The sequence below is a fragment of the Mycetomoellerius zeteki genome, unplaced genomic scaffold (genome assembly GCF_001594055.1).
Source record: "Mycetomoellerius zeteki isolate Tzet28-1 unplaced genomic scaffold, Tzet1.0 scaffold145, whole genome shotgun sequence".
Lineage (NCBI taxonomy): Eukaryota > Metazoa > Arthropoda > Insecta > Hymenoptera > Formicidae > Mycetomoellerius > Mycetomoellerius zeteki.
In genome coordinates, this window is record NW_017256393.1 from 429,547 (window position 1) to 456,653 (window position 27,107).

The 27,107-nt window shown below is 32.5% G+C and overlaps 2 protein-coding genes across 4 annotated transcripts in view; one reads left to right on the forward strand and one right to left on the reverse strand.

Annotated features, from left to right (window-relative positions):
* Nucleotides 1–792: 792 nt before the first annotated feature.
* On the reverse strand, nucleotides 793–13,668 carry Unc-76 (fasciculation and elongation protein Unc-76). Of its 2 annotated transcripts, XM_018462767.1 has the most exons (10): nucleotides 13,586–13,668; nucleotides 13,222–13,538; nucleotides 10,567–10,819; nucleotides 2,263–2,385; nucleotides 1,916–2,072; nucleotides 1,719–1,827; nucleotides 1,339–1,601; nucleotides 1,088–1,163; nucleotides 960–1,025; nucleotides 793–822 (listed from the first exon to the last, which is right to left on the reverse strand). In XM_018462767.1, exons 2-10 carry the CDS (start codon nucleotides 13,325–13,327, stop codon nucleotides 806–808), a joined length of 1,170 nt encoding a protein of 389 aa, XP_018318269.1. In that variant the 5' UTR covers nucleotides 13,328–13,538; nucleotides 13,586–13,668; the 3' UTR covers nucleotides 793–805. The 2 variants fall into 2 exon arrangements, with proteins under 2 accessions (XP_018318269.1, XP_018318268.1); XM_018462766.1 differs by having other exon boundaries at nucleotides 13,222–13,667.
* A 6,258-nt stretch (nucleotides 13,669–19,926) lies between these two features.
* LOC108731933 (dopamine N-acetyltransferase) overlaps nucleotides 19,927–27,107 on the forward strand; it is a 14,332-nt gene continuing 7,151 nt past the window's right edge. The window contains exon 1 of one of the 2 annotated variants that reach the window (XM_018462493.1): nucleotides 19,927–20,039. The gene's annotated coding sequence lies outside the window, so the exon portion shown is untranslated. Of the gene's footprint in view, nucleotides 20,040–22,007; nucleotides 22,218–27,107 lie in introns of those variants that run through there. The other variant, XM_018462492.1, reaches the window with a different exon arrangement.

Genomic DNA, 27,107 nt, shown 5'->3' on the forward strand with positions numbered 1-27,107 from the left:
TTCTGAAATGTTTGTGATTAAAAAAAAAATCGTGATGGAGAGGAATCAAGGTATAAGGACATAAGTAACAATACAATTGAGTTAACAAAAAATTATATCTGAGAGCAATGAGGTCATTTAATTTATTTTTTTTTTTACTTTAACAAACACAGTGTTCCGAGCTTTTGCGCGTTGCGTGAGAACAATTACATTATCGAATGGTGGGCAAGTGATTTAACTGACGTTACTGTAAGATTTTCACTGTTTGAGCTGATATATATTGGTGAATGGAGTATCTCTAGATACTAGCTAGCGTTACAACAATGTACACTAATTCGAATTCCTTAAATAGAAATCGATCTACACAAGTAGCATTTTGTAAGATCCTAAATAAGGAGCTCTGTGCTGACTTTGCGATGACTGCATAAAAGCTTTCCCTCGGGATTTTTATGTACAAGAAAAAATATACAAAAAACTGAATTGATATGAGTCATGGTACAATATAAATATGAAAACTGTCCGAAAACGACGTACGATTTACGCGAGTCAATAATATATGTTATACGAGTTATTAAAAATATATACTTATGATATCTTAAGCAAGTAAGTAATATACATATCGTAATGTATAAATTAAGACTAGATAGAATATCGGAGACCTTATCTACTTCTACAGCCAATATAATAATCGAGTGTGACTGAAGTATAACTTATAAACTAGTTACGAAATAACATGCGGCACAATAACGGCTGAAAGCGTACTGGCAAGAAGAAGAGAGCACATGGTATTTTGTTGACATTTCATTTTTTTTCCACATATTTTGCCTTAAGTCGGGCATAACACTGAAATTGGAATAGCAATTTTGTAAGTACTTTTTAAAAGTGTTTATCAATCATGATTTATAACACGTTCAAGTTGAAAAATTGTTAATATTTGCAGTTGATAGGATTTAGTAAAATTGAATTGAAAATCTGATTACCTTTGAGTATATAATCTGTTAGTAAAGTGGGTACTGTCGGGCTATCCTCGCTAATGGCCTTTAATACTGCAATTAAACATGTACATTGGTATGTGTAGTTAGATACAAAATTATAATTAAATACTTACTTTTGATAAGTACTTGCAAGGCTTGATTGTCTGGCGGACCACTGTCTGTATGATATGGAATGACGGTCGTCAGGTACTGTAATAAGAATGAAAATTTCCATTTTTCTCTAAATTGTACAATTAAATTATTGAAAATTGACTTTTTTTTATTAAAGATTTAATTTTCAGTAAAAAAGAGTATTCGTAACGATATTTAATGGTTAATAGATAAATGCGTAAAATATTTATTATGTAAGTGCATAATTCTATACCTTCGGCTCCTGCAAAGACCTATGTTGTGGTAACGGACTAGTACCATTCTGCATTTGATTTCTTTTCTTTGTAACATGATGCTGTCTACGTCGATTTTGCACAGCCAGCAGTAAAGAGATAAACTGATTTTTGAGTTCCTTTTCATATTCTAATTCGTCTCGAAGTGCAAGCTCGGCGATCAGGGTTTCGCTCAAAGCCGCAACCAAGGATTCCATCTCTCCAAAAAGTTCAGTCAGTTGGCTGGAGGAAAGTTGCTTTAATTCTAAAAATACATTCAACGTTTCATAATATGTTTTTATTTTAGAAATTAATTGATCTCTATATTATTATATTTAACATGAATACTTTTATGTTATATAATTATTATTTCAAAACATACTTTTTTCATGAAGTGGTGATCCAAGTACTTCTCTACTTCTTTCCAAAGCCTCATCGCTGTCCAATAAAGAACCCTCTGAATCTGGTGATCTTTCCATTGACGGACTTTCCTACGGTGGTGACAAGATGCAAAATCATTAATCACTCGTTTAGTCATTATTACATCGGTAAGAATACTTGATTGCGCCAAGGTTATACCTGCATTATGTCATCTATCTCGCGAAGAACTTCCTCTGCAGTCTTCAGCGGCTCTTCCGGACTGTGAGTATCGGTACTGCTGGATAAGATTAAAGCATGCATGTCCAAATCTGTAGCAACTGCCTCGTCTTCGCTACTTAAATCTTCCAGTTCAGGTCTACAGAGAACAAAAAATGAAAACATTGAATTTACGAACGTTAGACCCGATGTGAGGAAGTGAGAAGCGAAGTCAGAAAATTTATTTTTAAAAATGTATAATCGCTGTATATATATATATAAAGTAAACTTTCCACGAATAATTATACTTGTAACAAATAATCAAATGTGCAAGAAACAAACGTATCTACCTTTCCGTCGAAGCGGGTACTTCGTTCAAATTCAAAGCGGGCATATGCATTTTCCGTGCGTAGGATTTGCTCCAGTCGATGGGCAATATATTCCCGAAAGTTCCGGTGATCGTCCACCACATCCTGTAAAAAATACAATGTTAAACATATACAGTTATTAACACGCAAAGAGTCTCTTGGCGTTTTCTAAGGGCAATTGTTTGCTTGATCTTAGCAATTGCTTATATTAAAGGATTATATCATTTAAGTATACGTAAATAGATGTGGAATCTTCACAGATGATTCATCCTCTAATTCACAGTATTCTCTAGTCGAGGAAATTAATGTACTTTAAATGTACCTATGTGTCATCGACTTTTATCTGCTGAATGTTTCATTTAGAATTATCGTATCTTCCTGTTTTATTTTAATTTTTATTTGAAAAATTCTGAAGCGTGTAGTTGATTTTTTGTAACAAGTCTACACAATTTTCTTGAATGTATAAGAGGGATTTTATAGCTTTAGCTTCAAAATTACATAAATAATCGAAAATACATAATGGTGTTAATTATTTTATTAATACCAAGATAATGAGATTATTTCAGAACCTTTTTTAATCTTTATTTTATTTTATTTTTCCTTTCACAATTTTTTTATTCTGATAGATAAATATACATTCTGAAAAAATTCTTAGAGTTCTATAAGAAGAAAATAAACAATTTTGTCCTTGCTGTTTTTCTGTAAAATTATTAGTATTTGAGTAAAAAATGATTGAAGATTAATATTCGGTAATTTTTAGTAATTAATATCTCATTAACCATTGCGAAAATTGCAAAATGGTAGAGAATTTTTCGACTCAGTTTAGTCCCCTCTATCTACACAAAAACGCTTGGCAAAAAATTGCGAAACACCCTGTATATAAAATGTAATTTCTAATTTCTCTCTTTTTCTTTTTTTGCATATACAATGGATAAAGAAAATGTTTGCTCATAGAGATGTCATAACAGTTTCCGGTGTCCATCTAAAGGTTAATGAGAACGTATGACAGAAATGTCGCGTAATTTTAGCGTGAAGGACATGATTTACGAGATATTGCAAGAGCATGACGTGTAATGCGCGATCAATAAATGCAGATGTTCCTATGAGGATGATATAATGGCACGATATTATCTATTGAGTCGTGCCAACGTGTGTTGTTCTACAATGTAGAAACACGCATTTGGAACGTTCTATATATAGTTATCGGCAGAGACAAGTTTCTCATTCAGGAGGAGTCTTCGTCTTTTTTAATACCGCGCCTGTTTATATCATTAATACAATACCCGTGTGAATATTCCCATTAGGACACATTTGGGACACCCTCTATGGTGATGAGAGCGACAGACTTTCTAGGACGCCGCGTGAATCATTGCAGGCTGTGGGCGTTTCCTGCGTTACGCATTGTACGTGTACGCACTGCATAGATAAGACGTTTAATCAAGTGCAAACAAAACGTAAGTCAACGACGTTACGGCAATAATATGTTATTTTCTAAAGGAAGTAATTTTTCATGCGAAGAACGGCCAGAGCGGAGACTCCTCGCGGCGCGAATTTGCGAACAATTGTATCTCGTGAGAGCCGAGCAGCAAAAACGACATTCAGAGGCCTGTAATATCCTCAGGAACTGAAATATCAATCGATCATTAACTTCCTTTACTGCTTCTCCTTCAAATGTCCTCTCGCAGTCGATGGACGACACAAACCATGTGTTTTAAAAGTCGTCCACAGCTCTGTCTTTTTCTTAAAATATCTCTCAGTTCCGCTAACGTGAAATATTCTCGTTTCACGAATCTTTCTGTACTTTCTTCAAATGTTAAATGGACAGTCGACAGAAAGATTACAGTTTCTTATTTTTCTATCAATCAATATTTCTCAGAAAGTTCAAATCAGTTTTTACTTACATATAAATTCTTTAGACTCAAATGTAAAATATACAAATTAAAAACTTCTAATTTTTGTTAAAAAAATTGTGTAAAGAAATATTTTAAGCAAATAAAATCATTAAAATCTATATTTATGTTGGGAATATTAGATATTTCGGCGTTTATTTTGTTCAAAATTCGCATGTGTTTGCGTATATGTATACTTATATGTGTGGAAACAGAAAAATGGCTGCAACGGATATCAAAGAGCCTAACGCATTGATCGACCATTTGATGCCGTGGGTTAATAAATCGAGGTCAACTCAGTCCACTTGAGTCCCTGATTAATGTAAAGTGGCTTTATCTTCACTGTACACGTTGTTCATATCGAAAAGTCCAGACATTTTTATACCGCACGGTACGTATGAAGTCAAGCTAATTTTTGATCTCTGAACGTTCGCAAAAATTACAGTTGGATAAGAAAGGATAAAAGAAAGCTCAACGATTGTAAAATTAGCTTAATCTCGAAAAATAGGGATTTCGCGATTTTGCACAAATAGCTCTTATCAGTTCTTTTAAATTCGCTTGCTTCCTAAAAAATTCACGAGAGAGAGAGAGAGAATATTTAAAAAATTATAGATTTTTCTTAATTAAAATCAGATAAATTTTCATATACATATAGCCTTCGCGTATAAATTTATCCCCGTAACACCCCGTAAATGTGATCGCCGCTATCTAAGGCGCGTGCGCGCCGATATTGACGTTCGCCCTCTGTTTGGAGGGTGGTGTAGCTCGATATGAACGAAGGAGCAAAACAGAGATTAAATTTTCATGTCACGCGTTTTCGTCAGTATCAAAACATTTATGAAACGTAGTATCGGTTAAGGAAGTGATTCCAAATGTCTGTCTATCAAGTTAGAAATGACGCAAGTCAATTAATGAAAAAAAAAAGAAAAAACACATTTTCTATATATTTTTATATATTTTGTATATATTTTTATATTATATACATATATAGTAATATATTTCTAGAAAAGATATATTAATTTCTATATAAGATTCTACATAAAACTCGAAAGCCAAACTGACCAACTCCACTTTTTACACATTTTATAATATTTTATCATTATAAAATAATTAGAGTAATTATATATAATATATATATATTATATAGCTTATAGCTTTGTCAATTTTCTCTACTTCTTATTTCATAAATCAATTTGGTTTCTGGGAAGCTTATACTTATATCGGTCGCACGCGATGATGATCCGTGTCCACGCAAATTATTAAGAGGATTTATTAATCTCTATTCGACACGCATTTCCGGTGCGGCCAATATACCTTGGACGCCACGTTCAACCTCGCGCTAGAAAGTGCAGCTGGAAAATTACGAGGAAACTGCGTTTTAAACGCGTTGGATCGCGACGAACAGCGTAATATACGATGGAGAATGCAAGCGCTTCGCGAACGTGTGCCCTCGCATCGCTACCGCGGCTTTGTCGCAATCACAATCAGGTTGATGACCTTATTAGTCACCGAAATGGAGAGAACGTGCCATTTGAATAATGCCACCCTCGCCAAATGCCCTTTCATAACGCCATAGTAAATCAATGGCACTTGGGATTGTTCTAAACATACCATGAATCTCGAAAGGTAAAGTTTCTTGAGAGAAGAGAGAAGAAAAAGATATCTGCCGATTGTGTTTATTTAGAGTGATTCTTCTTTCATTTATTGCGATCTGCTTTAAAAGTTTTCTTGAACCATGGGCGTAGCCAGGCTGTGCCTTCTCTTCTAAATTTTAAAGGAGAGCAAAAATAATTACAGAACAATTACAAATTTACGGACTATGCTTAATGAGTACAAGAAATTAATTTTAGAAAAGTAGAAAGAATTGGAGGTGAAAGTTATGGAAAGATTTTCTGAGACAGTTAATGTTGTAAATTTAATTTTTCTAGTTCGAAGACTCAGTTTACAATTTTAAAAGAAAAATAAAGTAAATTAAAAATATGTGATTTTATAATTTACTTGTCAATTAATTAGAAAAAAAAATACAATAATATAAGACAAAACAAGTTCAATAGTTCACTCGATTACTCTCCTTCCTCCAGATTAAAAAGTCTCAATTTCAATTTGCCCCTCTCCCTCTAAACAAAATCCTGATGGGCTACGCCCATGTTCTGAGCTACAATATTTTTCCTTCCAAAGAGGATTTTTTCACGACTCGTGATCATGAATTCCTGAACAGCTAAATTCTTAAAATCTCGCAATTATATGAAAAATATATGCAATATTCTTTTTCATCGATAAACAACAAAAGTTGCACCAAGATCATAGAAGACATATTTTAAAAAAACCAGCATGTATGGCTTATCTCGCGCATTTGCAAAGGATGTGTAGGAAATTAACGAACCGATCGAAAATCGCGCAATACTTCCGCACGACAGCGGATGATGAGGCGAATGATCCAATGTAAATTTAACAGCTTTGTGCGTGGTTGCGCGCGGAAGAAGAGACAATTTCGCGCTTCGTTGAATTTCACCTGCTGTCGCTTGGTTATGCTCGTTAGGACGTGCAGCCTTGTCTGTGAGCATGTTGCGACTGTAATTTACACTCTGCGACTAAAATATTTGCCGAGATCGTCTATGGCAACATGAAGCCTCGACCCCTCAAAATAATAAAAAATCCGTAAAACTGAGCAAGCTCCAAAATTGCATTGTATGGTGCGTGTTTACACCACCATTGAGAGAAAAATGTATTAAATTTTAAATAATAGTTTGAATATGACATTTATTTGTGGAAAATAAAATATGTAATAGTTAAATTAATAGTTCTTACCAAATATTGTACAATAAATATAATATAGATGAAGGTCACCGATACTGACATAGATCTCCTAAAGCGACATCCCCTTATTTCTTAGAAACTAATCTTTGCACTTTGCTAATACTAATAAAAACGTCTGTTTAACTAATTAAAGAAATACAAACTCATTATTCATATATTTGTGGCTTATTTCTATACCAAATCAGTTAAAAACAAATTCTATGAATCCGAGAAGAAAATTCTTACGGTGTTCTTTTGCAAATTGCGTAATTAAAATAATAGTGACTGTATTATTGATAATATTATGTCATTTTAAATATTATGTCAATTTATAGTTTCATAAATTTTAGTTTTCTTTACAGAATAGGATATATATCTTTATTTATAGAATAGGAATGTTGCCTACTATGCCCATTTTGTCAGATGCTCATTTTTGCATAACTTACGAAAAACTTAATTATTACAAAATTGCAAACAGTATTATAAAAACTGCTTATACTATCTGATAGAAGACACTTTTTAGTTTGTATTTATGTTTTTGAAGTTGTATTTTTACCTTTTGTTTAAGAAATATTGTCTAAAAATAAAGTGGTATGTCGGTATCGGTGACCTTCCTCTACCAAATAAATGTATGTTTACATTTATTCAACTGACGCTATTCAAACAAATATTTGTTAAAATTTAGTACTTTCTCTGTATAGGTAATTATAGTGTACATGTTTTAATTTTTCGATTTATTCGAAAAATTTTATTAATATTCCAAACTTTCAGATAAAATGTCGGTTTAATAAATGGAACTAATCGTAAGAGTATCGGGAAAGTGACGGACTTTTTCAGTTAAATCAGAAATGACATCATATTAGAAATTACGTCATATTATACTGAGTAAATATGTAGTCTAACTTGTGTCTATGACGCAGCTCGAATCATGCCTACGTTAACATGTCTCGCCGGAGATGTTCGTCAAGGTTGCCTTGAAAAATCTCGTCGTGACTCGCTACTTAGAAGTATGCGTTTATAGCCGATAAGAAAATTTAGAAGACCTATCAAATATAAAGTGCCATCAAGTATTATATATTATTAGAAAAATAAATATTAATTATTAAAATCTAATTAAATCTTCTTTAAATTCTACAATATTAAACTAAAAGTGCCAAGACAATAGATTCTTGAATTTATAAGCGTCTTATTATTTTCATCCAGATAATTCATTTGATTTAACGTCTTTTATTTATTTACTCAAAATTAATAGATAAATTGATATTAATGTTTCGCGGAAAAACAGCATCAAAATAGTAATTCTATTGTCAAACAATTGCATTAAGGAAATGTTCATTTGAATTATACAATCGAGATGCACTTTTGTATATCAAGCGGTGACTCTGTGGCTACTTTGGAGAGAAAGCTGCAACATATGTGCCGTAAACATCGCGTAGAGAGTACTAACGGCGTCGACACACTTCTTCCATTGGGAAATCGATTACTGTCAAGTATCAAGAAGAAATTCCATTTTCTATTATCCATTTCTCATTTAAAAAAAAATACGTCTGCCTCAAATGACAAGATCAAAATGTTGCATCGGTGTTTACATTTACACAAATGAACATATATGATATGTATAGTAGACCTTCCAGTCCATACACAGAAAAATACATACTGTACGTAAATAATAATTACTTGTGTCAGATATTTCAAAAGTTCACATATCCGTAATCTATCTTAAGTTCATCACAAATATCAAATTAATTCAAAATATATTTTGAATCATACACTAAAAAAAATGTACTAAATTTTAATTAATATTTATTTGAATAGTGCCAACTAAATATTTAAATAAATATTTACTGTAAAAAAGATTATTAAATCAAATTAATGGTTCTTGTACCAAATAAATATAGATTTATATTTAGAAAATATTTAATTGGTACTAATCAGTATACTTTAAGATCATTATCGAGAAAGTATTCTTTGTTAAAGACAACCGTTACTTAAAAGAAAAAAAGTAAATTGAGTAATCACTTTTCTTAACAATAAAATTACATTTTTTATGTGTAATTTAATTCAAAACTATGTCACGTAAGACGCTTTCAAACACTTTTAATAAGAGTCCCTCAACTAAATGCTTCGCTGATACGGATGTGAAACCATATATCTAATTAGGTTGCACTATGCTGCAGCACCGCATTAAATGGAGCATTAAATGAAATTGCTGACGTGCTTTAAAGAAAGAGAAGTACAAGAAGAAAGAGAGAGTGCGAGTAAGCGAGGAGTAATCAAGATGAAAGATAGATTACTGGACCGTGTTCTACTCTCTGGATAGGAATGCTACCCGTTATTGCGTATTACGTATCATGCGTGTTATGACGAGCAAATGGGTTAACGGGTAATGCAATATAAGTGATTATTTCCGCTGTAGCAATCGTCACTTTCCAGCTAAGAAACGGAATCGTGAGGGAGCCGGAGTCCGCAAAACGTAAACGTTGATTTTAATACGCTCGCGTTTACCTAGTAATTTTCTCCGAGCGTGTATTCTACGCGTCGTCGACACGTCGTTGATTTATTTCCCGTGTGTACTCTATCTACGCAGTAAAACCGGTATACTCGTAACCGGGTTCTCGTTATACAAACCAAAAAACCGCATGATTGTACGCATGAAGATTTGCGATCACTTACGAATACGGTTAATATGGTTAGGGTTGATTAAAATAATTGCGTCAATAGAGTCAAACACGCGATGATGATGATGATGATTTTTAACGACGATGAAAACTCTTAGTACACACGATGATATCCCGGTCCTTTTAGAGATCCTGCCACGAACAATTTAGTCAAAATAAGAGTGAAAAAGAAGGATATATATATACTATTTTTTCGATAATATATACTCTTTCATTCTAACTTATACTATCTTATTCATTCTAACTTACTGAAGTTGACAAAAACAACGGGCTAATCAAATGTTTGCCATCTCGTGGCCAGACTATGTTACAAGATTTCTAGATCTTTTACTACACACAAGGCCTGTTCTTTTTAATTGAACTTCTTGCACGTTTCATCTTTTCTCTTTTTTTTCTCTCCACCGTGGAGAGAAAAGGAACCGTGCAAGAACGTTAACTTAAAAAGAATATCTACGATAGATCGTTCATGTCCGGGATAAATTTTCATCATACATTTATAAGTATACAAAAATTATTAAGTGATTCTTACATATACTTTAACATTTTTAGAAAATATTTATAAAACAGTGTGTTAAAAATAGTAAAAGATAGAGATTATTGTTTAGCCAAATGTCCCTATTTAAAAAAAAAAGGAATGCTTAGGACAAAAATGACTCAGGCCTGATTGCATTAACGTTACTTTGATAGCTTAAAAATATCTTTCCTTTTTTAAAGCTGATAGAGAGACAAAAAGAAAGAGAGTCTCAAGCCTCGCTTAAAATTAAAGTTACGTTGGTGCAATGGGTCTCAATTGTGTGTATTAAGGATTAAAAGTAATACCACTTTTTAACGTAAGATTATCCCTTATGTAATGTCGGATAATTTCATCTCGTTCGATAGATGCTTTGAGATCATTAGGATCAATTATGCGATGAACGACTTACTGGCACTCGTTCATGATCTCCTCCTGCGTTCGCACCTGCACCGGAGCCAATGATTCCACGTCAGTGCCATAATCGCGGAAGCAAGACGTGATCTTCTCGTCGAAGGTGTTAACGAGATCCTCGAGACTACCGCTGAACGGGCTGAACGTTCCTTCCTGGAGAATGTCGGTGCCGCTTTCGTGTGTCGTAGGCGGCTCATTCGCGTTACAGTTCTCGCCGAAATTTGCATCCAGGCTGGCGTCCAATAATTGTTCTGCACATTTGAGAAAATGAAGAGAGATACAGATATGTGACAATATGATACAAAAATATGCAAAAATATATCTTAGATTCGCTTCTATCAATGTAAGATCAAGTTTTATCTCGGTTCAATACCAAAGTGCAGCATAATGTTAAGGATTTTTAAATTCGAATTTTCTTCAACAAAGAAAATAAATATCGATGTCACGTTATTTGTGACTAAAATGACATATAAATTTAAAAAAAAATTGCCAATAATAAGCATACTTTGAAAGAAATTATTTATTGGAGAAACTTGTATTAACATCCTTGAATCCGAGTAATTAAAGTCCAATTCCATCAAAATATAACATCAATTTAAATTAACAGTAAATTAACAGTAAATTAAATTAATAAACAGTAAATTAAACTGAGGTTAAAGTTAATCTTACATTGGTGGAACCAACCTTAATTATACGAATTCAAGAATGTCAATACAAATTTCTCAAAAAACAATTTCTGTCAAAATAGGTACGCTTATTAATGGCAATTTTTAAAAAATCTATATATAGTTTTAGTCACAAATGGCGTTGCAATTATTTTTTTCATCAGAAAAATTCGAATCTTAATTTAACCATTAATGTATTATAATTCCGCACTTTGATATTGATAAAACACAAAGATGAACCGAGGTCGCGACGACCGGCATTGTAATATCGAGCGTTATCGAATGTGACATCGCTCGTCGTCGTTCCAATAAGAGTAGGTATAGATCTGCTCATCCCTCTCGAGCGAGATATATATATATATATATTTCTTCTTATGCCAAGTCCAATTTTGCGATGCAGATAATCTTAAGTAGAGAAAAGATTTGCGAGAAAAGCCTCGCAGAAAAATTAAATATCGGGAAAGATATATAAACATAAAACAGCACACCGCAAACATTCCACAATCACAGACTCAATAGATTACTATTATTTTCTCAGAGATGGAGAAAATATAAAAGGATTCTGTATCCCTATATATGATCTAGAAAGAAATAAAAAGAGTCGGTTATTATCGCGGTGATAATTAATGACCTTGGTGGAATTGGCTCATCGTGGCAAGGACTCGTGAGTGTCTATAGAAAAATAACTTGTATTCAAACGTCGCTGTATTCGCGAACACATTTCGGGTGAATTCGAAGAAATTCTGCGTTAACCGGCGACGATTTCACGGTGACTGAACGACAAAAATAAATTCGGAGGAAGACCCGCGGTCGGTCTAATGCCCGTTTCTATGCCCGTTTCAACGTAGATTAACTTTAATCTCGGTTTACTCTTCATCTTTTTCTAATTCTTAGAACTAGAAGATGAAAAATTAATTGTATTAAAATTAGAATTAATCCACATTGACAGAAATGGACAACAATGTAAAATAAATTAAATTTAATCTTGGTTTACTTTTTCTAGTTCCAATAATTAGAAAAGAATAAGGGGTAAATTAAACCCCGAGATAGAAATATACATAAAAGTCGAGTAAACCTGGCATTACCGTTTTCCTATTTGTATTGGCTGTCACGCAAAAAAGTATAGAATTCTTTTAAACATACCGAGCGCTAAAAGTGCCAAGCAGGCCTAAAATTGATCAATATCGTGTCCCGTTGCACGAAATTGCGAGATTCGTAAGGCCGGAATCAGACTACGCATTGAAGATTGAGATTGACGATTAAAATTTGACCAGTGAGGACAAAGAAATTTTAGCTCCTATTGTTTTGATTGATCAAATTTCAATCTTTCAATCTTCAATCTCAATATTCAATGCGTAGTCTGATTCCGGCTTAACACCTGTCGATCCCTGAGAAACGCGTCTGGGGCTGCGTGCACTTCTTCCCTCTTTTAGGTCCGCTTTCCATCAACGTAAGATTAGCTTCAATCTCGGTTCAATTTACTCATAAAAATTATACCCGTTTCTACCAATGTAGTTTAATTTTAATCTCGGTTCAGCCAACTCTTCATCTTTTTCTAGTTCAAGAATTAAAAAAAGATGAAGAGTAAGTTGAACCGAGATTAAAATTAATCTTACATTGGTGGAACCTGGTCTTCCATTTTTGGCACGAGAGATCGATTTATTCGGAGAGAAATATTCAGAGAATCTCAAAATTCAGGTCGTGGGTCGCGCGACCCTGTACAGAATTACATCACCGCTGCAATATTCATTGATAATTTAATAATATTCCTACGAAAGTTTCAACCGTCTGCGAAAAAGCCATGAAGAATAGCAGCACGCAATACGATTTACGCCAATTAACGTGAGAATAATAACTCGCGTTATTTCCAGTTTGTTTGTCACTAATTTCGAAAAGTGGCCCGGATATGACGGAAAGGCCGATGGCCAAACTTAACGTCGTTGAGCACACTGCGCTCCGGGCGGAGTAAACAAGGCGGTGTTTCGCACCTGTCAGGATGTTCATGTTCTTCAGGCTGGCGGTGTCCTCCTCTTCGAAGCGCGCGAGGGGTGCCTCGAACTTCAACTCGGCGATCTTACCTGCCATGTCCCTCATTATTGAACGTGAGGGAGTACCCGCGGGTGCGACGCAGAAATTCGGCTTCGTGGCCGAACGTGTATCTCCTTTTCGCAGTTCACGGAAAAAAAAACGGACTCCTCGTCGCCGTTTATCCGACGTGATCTCGCGAGCCGAGGTCGAGACGACGTTGACGACGCGACCGAAACATGTAGGAGGTGCAACGACGCGCGCGCGCGCGCACACACACACACACACAAACACGCACCCACGAAACACGCGCGCCCGCGCGGTCACGCACACGCCAAACGCTCGAAACGTGCGCGTGATAACCCCTGTCGACACGAACGAACCGACTGCGAGCGACTGACGTAGCAACGTGGAGGGGACCCGCTCCGCGCTCTGGGCTCTGCTCCTCTTCGCTGCTCTTCGACGGATACGGTGGTGGTGGTGTAGTGACGGGTTACGTCGGATAGTAGGTACCCAGTGGTGGGATGATCACTGGTCGTCATGGCAACCGATGCTGCGGAGTGCGCCGGAGTCACGAATCATCTCTCCCCGCCAGGGCTGACTTATGCCCGTCGTATTTCTACCAATGTTGTCCAATTTTAATTTCAATTAACTTTTCGTTTTTTTTCTTAATTCTTAGAAATAGAAAAAGATGAAAAGTTAATTGTACGAGATTAAAATTAAATTACATTGATACAAACGGACATTAACCGTTCAAAGCGTCCACTTTCAGGGATCTGTATTTTATTAAATGTACAAACATCTATGGGCGTATTCGCTTAATTCGCGTTTTTTTCCAGGCGATTTTATCCTTGATCTTTTTAACGTTTTAGGTATACATCCGTTTCAGATGCAAACAATGTTAGATAAGGCAAATAAAGTAAATAGACTTGTTCCTGGATTTTAATTATACGTTTTGACACGTTTACTCGATAATGCGTAATTGTATAATAAATAAGAAAGTAGTAGCACAAAAAATGTTGTTAAATGTTAAAAAAAAGAATGCCACTTATTATAGTGGCTAAAATATCGCATAAAATAATCGCAATCGTCAATTTTAAAAAACTATAGTTAATTTGTTGTTAATTTTTTATTATGTCCTTTATTTACGCCCCTGATTAGAAACAATCTCGCTGAAAATAATTCCTCAATGGGTAAAAACTCGATGCAGGCAATGCGGTTAACGATTGTGGGTAACATATCTTTGGAAAGAGCAATTATAGCAACAGTTGGACACTATATGTTTCCTACATTTTCATATGTTGGTATATTTATTGTTCGATAATAAACATTTTTCTGTGGATATCTAAAATATGCAGAAAAAATAAATAATTGATGAATTAATGTATACTGATATACGTATAGAATGTCATTCCAATTGAAGATTGATTTAGAATATCAAAGCAATACAGTTACGTTCAAAATACTGAACGTTAAAAATCGTATAATAAACTAAAAAATAAATATTTAAAAGTTGATAAATTTAAAAAAAATTATTTAATGAACATTATAAAAGCGTTTCTTAGTTGTAACGTTTATTAAACCTTTTTTTATTAGTTTAAATAATTTAATAATTATTAAACCGTTGAAATGTTTCGTATAAAATCGGTATTTTAACGTTAAATATACGCGTTTAAACATTGATGATATTTATTTAACGTTTTCATACATTATAAAAATTTTTCGGCTAAACCCTTTTTTAAATGTAAATTGTCTGCTTGGGACACTATCCTTTTTCAAATCTAATTCTAATATCATAATGAAATTGATATAAATAATCAAGACAAATTGAATAAAAAATATGTACACTGAAAAAAAAATATAGTCAATTTTAATAAATATTTAGTTCAATACGGCCAACTAAACATTTACTTACAGTAAATAAATATTTGTTCAGTAAAAAGAATGATTGTTAAATCAAATTAATGTTTCTTGTATCAAATAAATATATCTTTATATTTAATAAATATTTAGTTGGCAGTATTGAACTAAATATTTGTTAAAATTGACTATATTTTTTTTCAGTGTAGTTTTTGAGTTATTAATTAAAGGAATTGCTTCGAATTGCGGATTATGAAGAGTTAAATTGCTTTTTAGGAATAGATAGGAACAGATAAATAATTTCGAGTAGATATAATTAGGATACGAGTTTATCATGGAAATATAGTAGCCACATAGTTATTCACGAGATGGATATAATTAAATCTCGATCGAAATGTACAGTTCGCCCAGCATGGCGACAAAAATATTTCAATTTCTAATAGCTTCTAATAAATCACCGCCCATCGAGGTGAGCTAATAATTATCTAATAATACTTATCGAGCAGGTTTAATGCCACAAAAAAGAAATGTTCTATCATTAAATACGAGTTGCATAAAGAAACAAGGATTTGCATCTAGCGGAGCTCGAACGCGCGATCCGATTTCCATCCTTGAAATATATATACGCTTTATCTGCGAAGCGATGGTTACAAATAATCGTATGTCTCTTGATACGGAGTAAGGAAGAGGAAAAGGAGCGGGATGAGAAGAATGTAAAAAATCATTTATCTGGAGCACAGAGATCGTAATTTTTTATTACATCTTTCTTGTATCGCTTCATAATGTAAAGTTTACATAGCATGTAATGAGCACATTTTTTCATAAAACTTTGAGTAAGTATAATAGTACAATTAATTATGTATTTACTCCTCCATCCTATTCCCCTCATCCCGAATTGGTTGCTGTGAATCCTGTGTTTCTTTAGGACTTGCTTTAATTCGCGATCTTCGCGGGTGATCTGTCATTCATCTTTATCATAATGCGTTGGAGAACAATTTTAATACTACCACGTGTGAAACGTCACTTCGATGTTAAGTTTAGCAAGCTTTGTGTGTGTGTGTGTGTGTGTGTGTGTGTGTGTGTGTGTGTGTGTGTGTGTGTGTGTGTGTGTGTGTGTGTGTGTGTGTGTATAGGTGTAGGTGGATTGAGTGAATAGAAAGAACAAATGGAGGGATTGTAGTTAACCTTGGCATCGCACCTCTCGTAACGTAAATCTCTTTGTCACTACCGGATGTTTTAATAAAAATGGCGCACGAGAATGTGCTCTGTACAGGAACTGATTAATCCCGTTACTCTGATTATCCATTTCTTCACTACGTTCATTTTTTTCATATTGAGATCAATATATGATTTTGATAAATGACTTTGATTATGTTAGTAAATTATGGACTGATTTTTGTCGCATCTAATCGATTCGATTATGAAAAAAAAATTAGGTAAGTTGCTATATGCAATTGTTGAATAAAATATTATACGAAATCACATTTATTTACGTCCAAACATTCAATTCTCAATAAGATATTCGTTATTTATGAGTTATTTATCAATTTTTTGCTGCTGTGCTGATCGGAAATTACGATGCATATTTTAAATATTATTACACATCGAAAATTACACAATAATTGTTCAATTACATAATTTCCGATGTGTAATAATATTTGCAGCGTTAGAAAGAATCTATAATTAATAATGATTTCTATATTAATCTTATTGTATTTAAAATAGCTTTGAAAATTATAATTTTAATACGATGATCTAGCGGAGAACGCCTTCTTTAATTATTAAAGGAGAAGGTGGCATCCCAGTTACATTTTACACAATAACTTTGTTAATAATCAATATTTAAGTTTCAAACTTGACAATTACATAGACAATTACATTGACAATTACAGTTAAAATGTTGTTGAATCGATTCTGGACTCAAAGTTACGAAATATTTATTACTTATGATAATATTAATAAAAATGTGGCGACATTGCATAATGACTCGACGAAAAAAAATGGGTGATAATATGGCCTCCCATAAAAATAGTCTTAAAATATTAGTTTTGTTTAGAAAACAGAATTTGGTTACAAAATTGACGAAAAAGTAAAACATTTTCAAATGTATGCAAATGTATATACATTCACATAACTTCTGCATATAAGCTGCTCAATACTAAGAATCTCAATACTAAAAATAGTACACGTAATATAAACTATAGATTAACAGTAGAGCTACAATCGATTATCAAATAATTATTTTGATATGAAAACCTCAAAAAGGAAGTCATGAGTAATCAATATCCATAGAAGGCCACGTTAGCAAAATGCCATGGTATTGTTTAAATTTGCATAACTCAAAATATATACAGTCAAATAAAATGTTAAATAGCAAATAACACACTTAAAAATACATATATTCGTGTGATAATATGCTCAAGTTTAAGAAAAATGAGGGGAAGTAGGTGTAATTAAATGCTAAAGTGTACCTCAGAAACGTTTCGAAATATTTGAAAGTAAAAATGCGTTATAATAAGTACTGGCTATTGAATATTGGTAAAATTAGCGTCATGGTGTAACGGCGAGCTACTGAACTAATAATTCCTAATAATAATTCCTACTGAACTAATAATAAGTAATTATTAGGATTCGCTATATAATCGGAGGTCATGATATATACACTGGCCTTATTATACACTGAGAAGTAAATGATCGAAAGAACACGCTGAAAGAATAAAAATAAAAAAAATGTATGTGTTTGCACATTATAAATGCGACGTTCAATTCTATAAAAATTATAATACTCTGAAATCTAAGTACATAAATATATAGCAATATTTATCAATTGTTTTCGAAAAGTGACATGTATGATCTTCATTTACAAGTAAAATGATGAATAGATTCACTATTCTTAACTATCATAAACTATAACAACTATTCTTAATTATCATAAATGTTACAAATGTTTTGCCCTCGAACGAAACTAGAAATTTGTGAGTACCGAGGAAAAAACGTTGATTTAATATCAAATGTAAGACTATCTGTCGCATGACAAATATCGTTTACGTATTATAATTAAAAAAAGGAATAGAAAAATTGAATGATAAATATACACGATGTCTCTACATGAGAAAATCCGAGGCGCAAAACGTGAACGTGAAATGACGTATCTTATATCATAAAAATTCCCTAAGTAATTTATTGACGTTAGGTAGCATAATAATATTAGCAGCTTACAAGATACTTAATCACACGCACTATAATTATATCTACTATTGCATTCACATATATTAATTTTTTACATATCTATATCGCGTTGCACAAATATCTCTTGCACAAATATCAATATTAATGTTTTTTAAATTAATAGAGGGGAATGTTTGCATAACTTGTACATGCCATAATTAAACATTAATTGAATTTATAATAGATTTGAATAATTATTTTGATACTTGTGTTACATATATCTTTCTATATTTGTAATATACATTACTATAATTAATTGATAAAGTTTAAATTGATTATTCATAATTTACATTTTACGTACACATGCAGTTTGGCGGGAAACAACGATCGTGAGAAATTGCGCTTTTATCTGCAGCGCTGAAACAAAAAAATCGGATAGCACAGTTCAAGTAATAAGCTAATATAATAAAGCAACCGAATGAGTTACATCTTGTATTCACTCGTCATCTGTTATGCAAAACGATCATAAATGCGATATGGCATGCGCTTCTTAATAGTTGTAAGAATTCTCTCATTGCTTTTTTGGACATTCATACTTAAAAGTCTATTGCCAATAAAATAAATAATAATAAATATATAAGTTGGCATCTTATGATCCCGTGTATATATAATATAGTTTTAAAAAAAGTAAGAGAAAAATCAGCGAAACATTATTCACAGTTACGGCAGGAAGGCGTTCCTGAATAGATTACTTTATTATTATCGCATATCGATAAAAATGTGCGAGATAAGATCCTCGCAGGAAAACCTCGCAGAAATAAAATATCCGGTAATATTCAGTAACGGATATAAGCGAGGACATTTTTCAGATTTTTTTTTTAAATATCGATGGAAATATTGTTATCTATATACACGTAAATACTGCAAGTAGATTTACCTTACGCCGTGCAACAGTTGACGATGACATCCGTGATGGAAAATAAATCTTGATCAAATCAAGTAATCAGGTCAATTTGCACAATAAATACGGGCAATGTTCTTTTAATTGCATTACGATTAGATAGTTCTTCACTCGCGTCGAAAGCATTACTATAATCGCGAAATCTCTCGGCAATAATTCTATTTAATCCTATTTAAGTTGTACGTGCGCTCGAAAGTAAATTGCACAACTAATCGTACACGTTTATCAGAATCGTTCTGTTGTAAATCCACTATGCAAACAAGCAATTATTAATAGACAATGCTTTTATCGGTTGATTCAAGATAATGTTGATTAAAGTCGTTTTATCTCTACCATGAATTTTGCAAATTCGTTTCTGAATATCTGTTTAAACAATACGTGTTTGACATTAATAAGAATTCGATATGAAATCGATAAGACGATAAGTAAATAGATAGAATGTGTATAAGATTTTACGAAATACTCGTGAACGATTATTGCGTCAAATGATACTACAATGAGCTCGTTAATGCACATGCATGATCCGTGTATGGTCGTTTCAAGTGTATCAATGGAACCCTATTACTGTGTGATAGCCATCTTGCTCCCTAATCAAATTTAATGGAAAAATAGACTAGGGGAGCTTCGCTCGAATGTATTATATATATCGTTGGTAACGACCCCTAATCTACGATCATCCTTCTCACATTCAGTTCGTAGTTGGATATAACAGAAGACAAAGTATCCACGCGTTGTTCGTATCTTCCGGTGACTTCATAAGAAAGCGACGGACGGCAAACCTCTTCCTGGCAAGTAAGTAAATAGTCATACAAGTAGAATAAGGATAGGATTTTTATTGAGAGTATGCGTCAAGATGTTCCAATTTATTTTGGATATCTTGGTGAACGCTCGTTCGTTCATATAGTTACTCACTTTCTTCATCATACGAAATCATGTTTCGACGCTTAATTAAGACTAATTAAGAGAATCGTAACTCGTAAGCCTTATAGATAGTATACATAAGCATTTAATAAAATAGTGTCCCTTAATAAATTTCGTCAAAAATGTATGCTTGTTATTCAAGCAGCTGGTGAGCAGGTAAGTTGATGACAGGTGTTACTGTATTTTGTCACGATTATTATCTTTGCAAAAAAATGGCACGATCTTATCTAACATTAAATAAATAAAAGTTTAAAAGATCTAAATACTTGTCTAACGATAACACTTATATTTTTCTTTTTGTGATTTAAATGTAAAGGATATTTAATTGATTATTCTTTTTTATCAATTTGAGTGTTACGATAGAAATTATTTATTAGATTTATTCCAATGGTCATTAATATAAATTAGTAGGTCATTAATATAATGTAATATTTTTTAAAATAAAGTGTAATATTAATTAAAAAAAATATAATTAAAGGAAATGACTGGCACCGGTTTGTTTCTTTTAGACTCGAAAGATTTGTGTAGCTTTACACTATAAATATTAATTTCTGTGTAATTGCGCCGAACAGTCTAAATATAGATACAGCAAGAAACATTTTGCGTATTGCGGCGCGTCCACGCCAATAATAACCTTTGCCGAATGCCTATGTGCGTGCTGTACGAAGTCGTTGAGTCGAGACGAAATCACAATCTGAATATACTATAGCACTATAGTTATTTTAAATCATTATATAAGAAAATTGTGAAATATAAAGAAAATTTAAAAGCACAGAAACAAAAAAATTTTTTAAATATTGTAGCAAAAAATTCTCTTGAAAAAATAAGTTATAAAAATAGCTGCATTTGTCGTTCCAAGCAGTAATTTTAAGAGATAATAATGTACAATTAGCCAAATATAGATTACATTTATAAGTACACACATATAAACGACTACCTGTCCGTGAATTACGCCTCGATTGTGTTAGTAATCTCGCATTTTATGCGTTCACTATTCAACTTATGACTCACAGATTATACCGTTTAACTGTTATCTATAATTAATCAGTATTTAAATTTTTATGTCTCAAAAACTACGGTCGGAAGAACAAATGACAAATATTTTTATAATTTATTTTTTTTTAGAACTTTCTCGCTGTGGTATTTTGGTTTGCGAATTTTAGGTGCACAAATTTCTGATTTAATTTCTTTTAAACTGTCTTCATTCTTAAAGAAACAATGTATTATCTACAAGTGTTCGATAATCGAACATTGTGATTAAATAAATCTTGACAATGATGTGGATATTGCTGCTAACTTATCCGTTTAAGTCGGACTCAATTAGATTCAATTTCTATGTATTAACGATCAATTGAGCACCGCACGTGCTACGATCGCGTAAATGTAATACGAAAGGTGACTTATACTTATATATTGTTCCCTGTCACATCTACAACTCTATAACCAATTTAATAGTACCATATATAACGTATTCGATCTTTTTTTAACAAAAACTAAGAAAGAGATTAATTCTAGCATTATTTCTCTAAGTATAATATAGTGATAGCAAAGACAATACGCGGGAAAATTTTTAATATAGAAGAATATATTCAGAACTGATTGAACAATTTTTAGACGAAAAGCAGCTCGGTAGACCTAAGCCACCAGATATTGTCATACTGATCAGTGATTATGCAACAGAATGTGCGTGACGTAAAATGTTAATGGCTTGTAGAACAATAACGTACATTTAAATAGAAACTATTAAGCAAATGGTAGCATCGATAATAACAATAATTGTCGATAATAGTTCTCACTAATAATAACATTCGAATGCGGTGCACCGTTAAACTCGTGCACGACCGTCACTTCGTCCGCATTCGTCGCTGTTACATTGGATGAATCGTTTCGACTGGTATATGAATCTGTCGTGTGATAAACCGTTTTGCTAATCAGGACCCCGCATCCGCATTTGCGTGTGTACGCGCATTAACACGGATAAAGAGTTACTTTAGAGCAACAGAAGCGGAACGAAGTCGAGCACGAGGCTGTTGTTGCAGGTGCAGTCAGGTGGGTATGACATATCTCGTTTTGATGCAACGTAATACATACTCGCGTGCAGATCGCGTGTGATACGTGATGAATGCAAATAATGCGCTAATTACGGCGCTTCATTCGGACAAATTTTCGTCCGCGTCACGTGACCATTCACGCTTGGATGCGTCGAGCAACGGGAATATAAACATCGAGCATGTATCTATTAATTTAACTTTTATAAGAGTTTTATTATTATTTCATATAAATTCGTATCGATTCCTACAATTCGATTATCTTTAATAAACGCGTTTATTACAAATTTACGATGCTAAAAGTAATCTAAATTACTTTCGGTGTATGTAAAATATAATAAACTTCTTTTCAAATATTTTGTATATTTACATATATTTTTGTATGGTCGAAATTTTGAGGAACAAGTGTAAAATAATGTAATATTTAAAAAATGTTATATATAACAAAAATGTTTTCCGCATTAAATACTTAACGTGAATTTATTTGATAAAGGAATTAAGGCAGTAGAGTACAAATAAAATGTTTCTATCATCATCTGCGACATCAAACAGATTTATTTGAGATAGAAATCGAGAAGAACCGATAAAATAACACAAGTCGATTTTTTATCTGTCTTCCACGACTGACTAAACCACTAAACAGGACGAACAATTAGTTTATTTTGAAAACATACACTTATTGCAACATATTTTTTTTCACATTTACGCGCTTTTACATTGTCGCATCGACCTGTCTAGTAAACAGTTTAATTCCTGCAGCATGCGTGCAATCTAATGTCAATATTAGCTCTTGAATTAATTCTAACAAGTTCTAATAAATGCGTTGGTAAACAGACAGTTTATTCTGCCATTATAAGGTTTTAGTGACTAAATTACTGAAACCGAATTAAGTAATTTCAATTAAGTTATCAATTTTAATTAAAACGATATTAAGAAATTAATATGGTATTAAGAAATTAATATGGTTGACAAATTAACGATTGAAATGGTCTTATAAGTAGATAGGATCATTAAAATAATTGATTCAATTGAACAAGCTTTACAAAGGATCGTGTTACATAGTCACGTCGAGGACAACTGGTCTGTCGACATATTTAATATAATACGATTTTAATTTTAACATATACAACTTGTAAATTTCGATTTATCAGAAAAATAAAAATTCAGTATAAAGATGGAAATGTATTGTATTCTCCAAATACTTTAATCTTTTGTTAATAGTAAACGATCATTTAGATCTATTGTTTTTTTGAGAACAATTGCTTGAATTAATAGGATCCAGTAGTCGGGTTATATATATGAGAAATTAAATTCTTTCAATAACAGGACAGATAGAATCAGATTCTATATATTGATACAATTCAATTTTCCCCTACTGTACGAGCATATGCGCACTTCTTTTTATAAGTAAAAGGAATTGTACTATTGAAAGTGCGTCAGAAAGTGCTCTCGTTTTGGTCGAAGAATTATATGTGCATAATGAACGATATATATGTATATTTAATAGTAAACGATAGCAACTCGCTTTGATTGACCATTCACTCAAGACCTCCGTTGGTTGCTAAAACTGTTTTATCTTATCTAAACAAATTACGATTGTAGTGATATGACAAAACTATTTTTCATTAAGCCCCGAAGATGCTCCAATAATTCATACAGCACATTTTATCTAAGACATATCCTGGAAATGTCCTTAGGACGTTCAGAGGACATGAAGATGTCTTTAGGATGTTCCTTGGAGGTCTATACTGTATGGGAAATCATATTCGTAGAACATCGAATCGACGTCGTAAAGCTGACCTTCCCAAATTATTAATTATTGTCCAATTAAAGCAAAAACATATTTATTTTTATTTCAAAAATATTTACGGTTATTTTTATCAAAGCTCAATTTGATTTAATTGACTTGAAAAAAAAAACATGTTATTCCTATGAATGATTTTTGATATTACTATTTTTTATCCTCTTTTTTATCCTTGACATTCTAACGATATTTTTATCATTTGATAATTTTTTCGATTGCAATATTCCTTAGCAAGTATTATGATACATAATTTTTTGTGTTAACCATCTTCTTTTTTTCTTAATTTTAATCTCTATCACGAGTGTAATATTTTATATAGATAATAAAACAGAATATATTGGGATATTTGTACGGACAACATTAGTACATAGCGATTGAGTTTCATGCCAAGTACGCTGTTAAAAAGTAAATGACATTCGCATCAGTAATAAAAATGCAATAGTTTTTTATTCTGTTCGCATAAAACTGTTCGAGATAACAAAAATTTGAATCGGTTCACTAACAACAGACATTTAAGGTGATTGAATCATGCAATTCATCCTGTGTTTCAAGGACAGCTTTTTTTTATCTTTCTAATATAAATCCTCTAAAGGCTCCTGTTGAGCAACTTTTCACAAAACCTCACTGGCCATCGCTTGTTCTGTCCCTTTTTCTAATCGAACGCGGAAACTAGCTATAGTACATAACATATTCATTCAGGATTCGCTACCTCTTCCAATTTGAAAGGCTACGAGGAATGCTTGAGAAACTACTTTATTGAAGCCGTTAGGTTTCATTGCCGATCGTTTATCGATTGTCTAGCTTATCGAGTGTCACGATCAAAGGATACACAGTAGGGAAACATATACGGCCATGAAGATGCTTTGTAATTCTTGCTGTACCTCCATGCTATTTAAATCATTGAGTCTCTGAGTAGTATTAGCTTGTTAATAGATTATTTGCATCGAAAACGAACAGTGTATTTAGTCGGCCAACAATCATAGAAGTTAATAAACGACATTTTAGCTATTTTCTTATTACAGAAAAATTGATTTCGCGAACCAGAAATTGATCGCGTTACTCGCCTCCCTTCATGGTAAGTAACGCGAACAAGTTGTAAACGTTACTGTATATTTTTACATTATAATTTTACATATATTCTTTGGGTTTAAGATAAGAATAGATAAGAAGGGAAAGTCAGACATATACTTGGAATAACCTTGAACTACGTGATTCTAACTGTGGCAGTCTTCAAGATACCATGTTCAATTCCAGATATGGTTGTACAGTTACGATTATCGTGGCGACCTTCAAGCAGATAGATTGATTGGATGCAGATAGAACTCTCTTTGATATGTTCCGTTCTCCATATGGTGCCTTCGGGGAGACGCTATTAGACGTTACTTCTGTCGTTCTATCTTCGGCTGTGTTCCAAAATTTACTGCCAGTACTGAAAATCTATAGTTTACGTCACATGCACTATAGATTTTCACTGGCAGTAAATTTTGGAACACAGTTTTCGTCGTTTAATAGACGTAAAATAAGATTAGAATGACAGAAATAGCGCTAATAGCGTCTCCCCGAACGCACCTATAGTAGCACAATGGCTCGTGTAGAGGGTGTAAACGACATCATGTAACACTGTAAAAATGTACATACAGATAAGGGATATACAGTCAGTGGCACAAGAACATCATCAGCAGTTCTCTGAAAGAAACCGAGTATATTATAAATTAAAGTTATATTTTAAAAGTACATTACATTCACTAATTATAAAATGCATTTACTTTACAATTATTATGGCATCTAATCACCATTATTATAGTTTATCGTGTATTATTCTGTTTTTTATTAGACGTGCTTTTTCGAAATTTTTGCAAACTAAAAATGATTTATTGATGAAATTAATTAATGGATTGGTCTTCCCAATCTCCGAATGCAATTCTGATTAAAAATCTGGTCATCGATCGTAAAGATGAAACTTTGAGAAAAATCTCTATCTGTATGTCCTTTGATCGTGACACTTGATAAGCTAGACAATCGATAAACGATCGACAATGAAACCTAATGGCCTCAAATCTATATTTATGAGAAATTTCAATCTCGATACACAGTGTAAATTACAATAAGCAAATTGTAGTAGTAACAATCGTATTTGATTATTATAATTTAAAGTTTTAAATTGCGTAATGAAACGATACTAATTTTCTATTACATTAAGAATCTATTATTTACCAGCAAAAATTAATGAGTCGAGCATCGATTAAGTCTATTTGCCACTCATACAAATATCAATTGATTCAATCACTTTTCGATGTTAGTTAATGTCTTACATGAATTAACAAGTATGTTCGAGTATTAAACTATAAGGACGCATATTATCTCTTGCAGTTTGCATTAATGTGTTACGATACTCACGATAATTTGTGTTACGATACTCACGACGACGGTGTAAAATAGAAATTATTCTTTATTTTCACATGCGCAGTATACGTTGCACACTTTGTAAATTTTTAATAGCAAGTCGTCAGAATTCTGTACCTGGATATCACGAACTTCGTGATAATATGAAATTTTGTTATTCCAAGCCATAAAGCCATAAAGCCATAAAATCTTGATTATATGAAATGTTGTTATTCTAAGCCATAAAGCCATAAAGTCTTGATAAAACTTTACGAGCATTCTTAAGTGAAAATAGACCACTTGGATTAAACATACGTAAATAAAAACGTCATATTCGGTCAAGATTTTTCCTAATAACATTTCTTATGAATTTATACAATTTCGTGACGGGTGTCACACGAAGTCTGGGACACTCTGTGTATCTATGAAACATATGCTGTTTTTTATTTTACTTATACTATTTTTTATTTTGTACTGTGTTAAAAGAAATAGAAAAATAGTAAATTGAAAATAGAAAATAGAAGTATTTTATTTAAATGAAATATCGAAATGTTAAATATAAGTATCTTATTTCAATTAAATATTAATGAATATAGTAAATACTATTTACCTTTCTTATATTTACTACAAAATACTTATTTCAAATAATACTTTTATAAACGCATCCTTTAAATAAATATTTCTATTGAATCTATTTCAATTTTT

What these genes read in the sequence shown, in the direction of transcription:
- Unc-76 (XM_018462767.1), bottom strand. Translation starts at nt 13,327, where the DNA reads ATGAGGGACATGGCAGGTAAGATCGCCGAGTTGAAGTTCGAGGCACCC. An exon ending in GTACCCGCTTCGACGGAAAG is followed by an intron (nt 2,073 to 2,262) that starts GTAGATACGTTT and finishes TGTTCTCTGTAG; the next exon opens with ACCTGAACTGGAAGATTTAA. An exon ending in AGATAGATGACATAATGCAG is followed by an intron (nt 1,828 to 1,915) that starts GTATAACCTTGG and finishes TCACCACCGTAG; the next exon opens with GAAAGTCCGTCAATGGAAAG.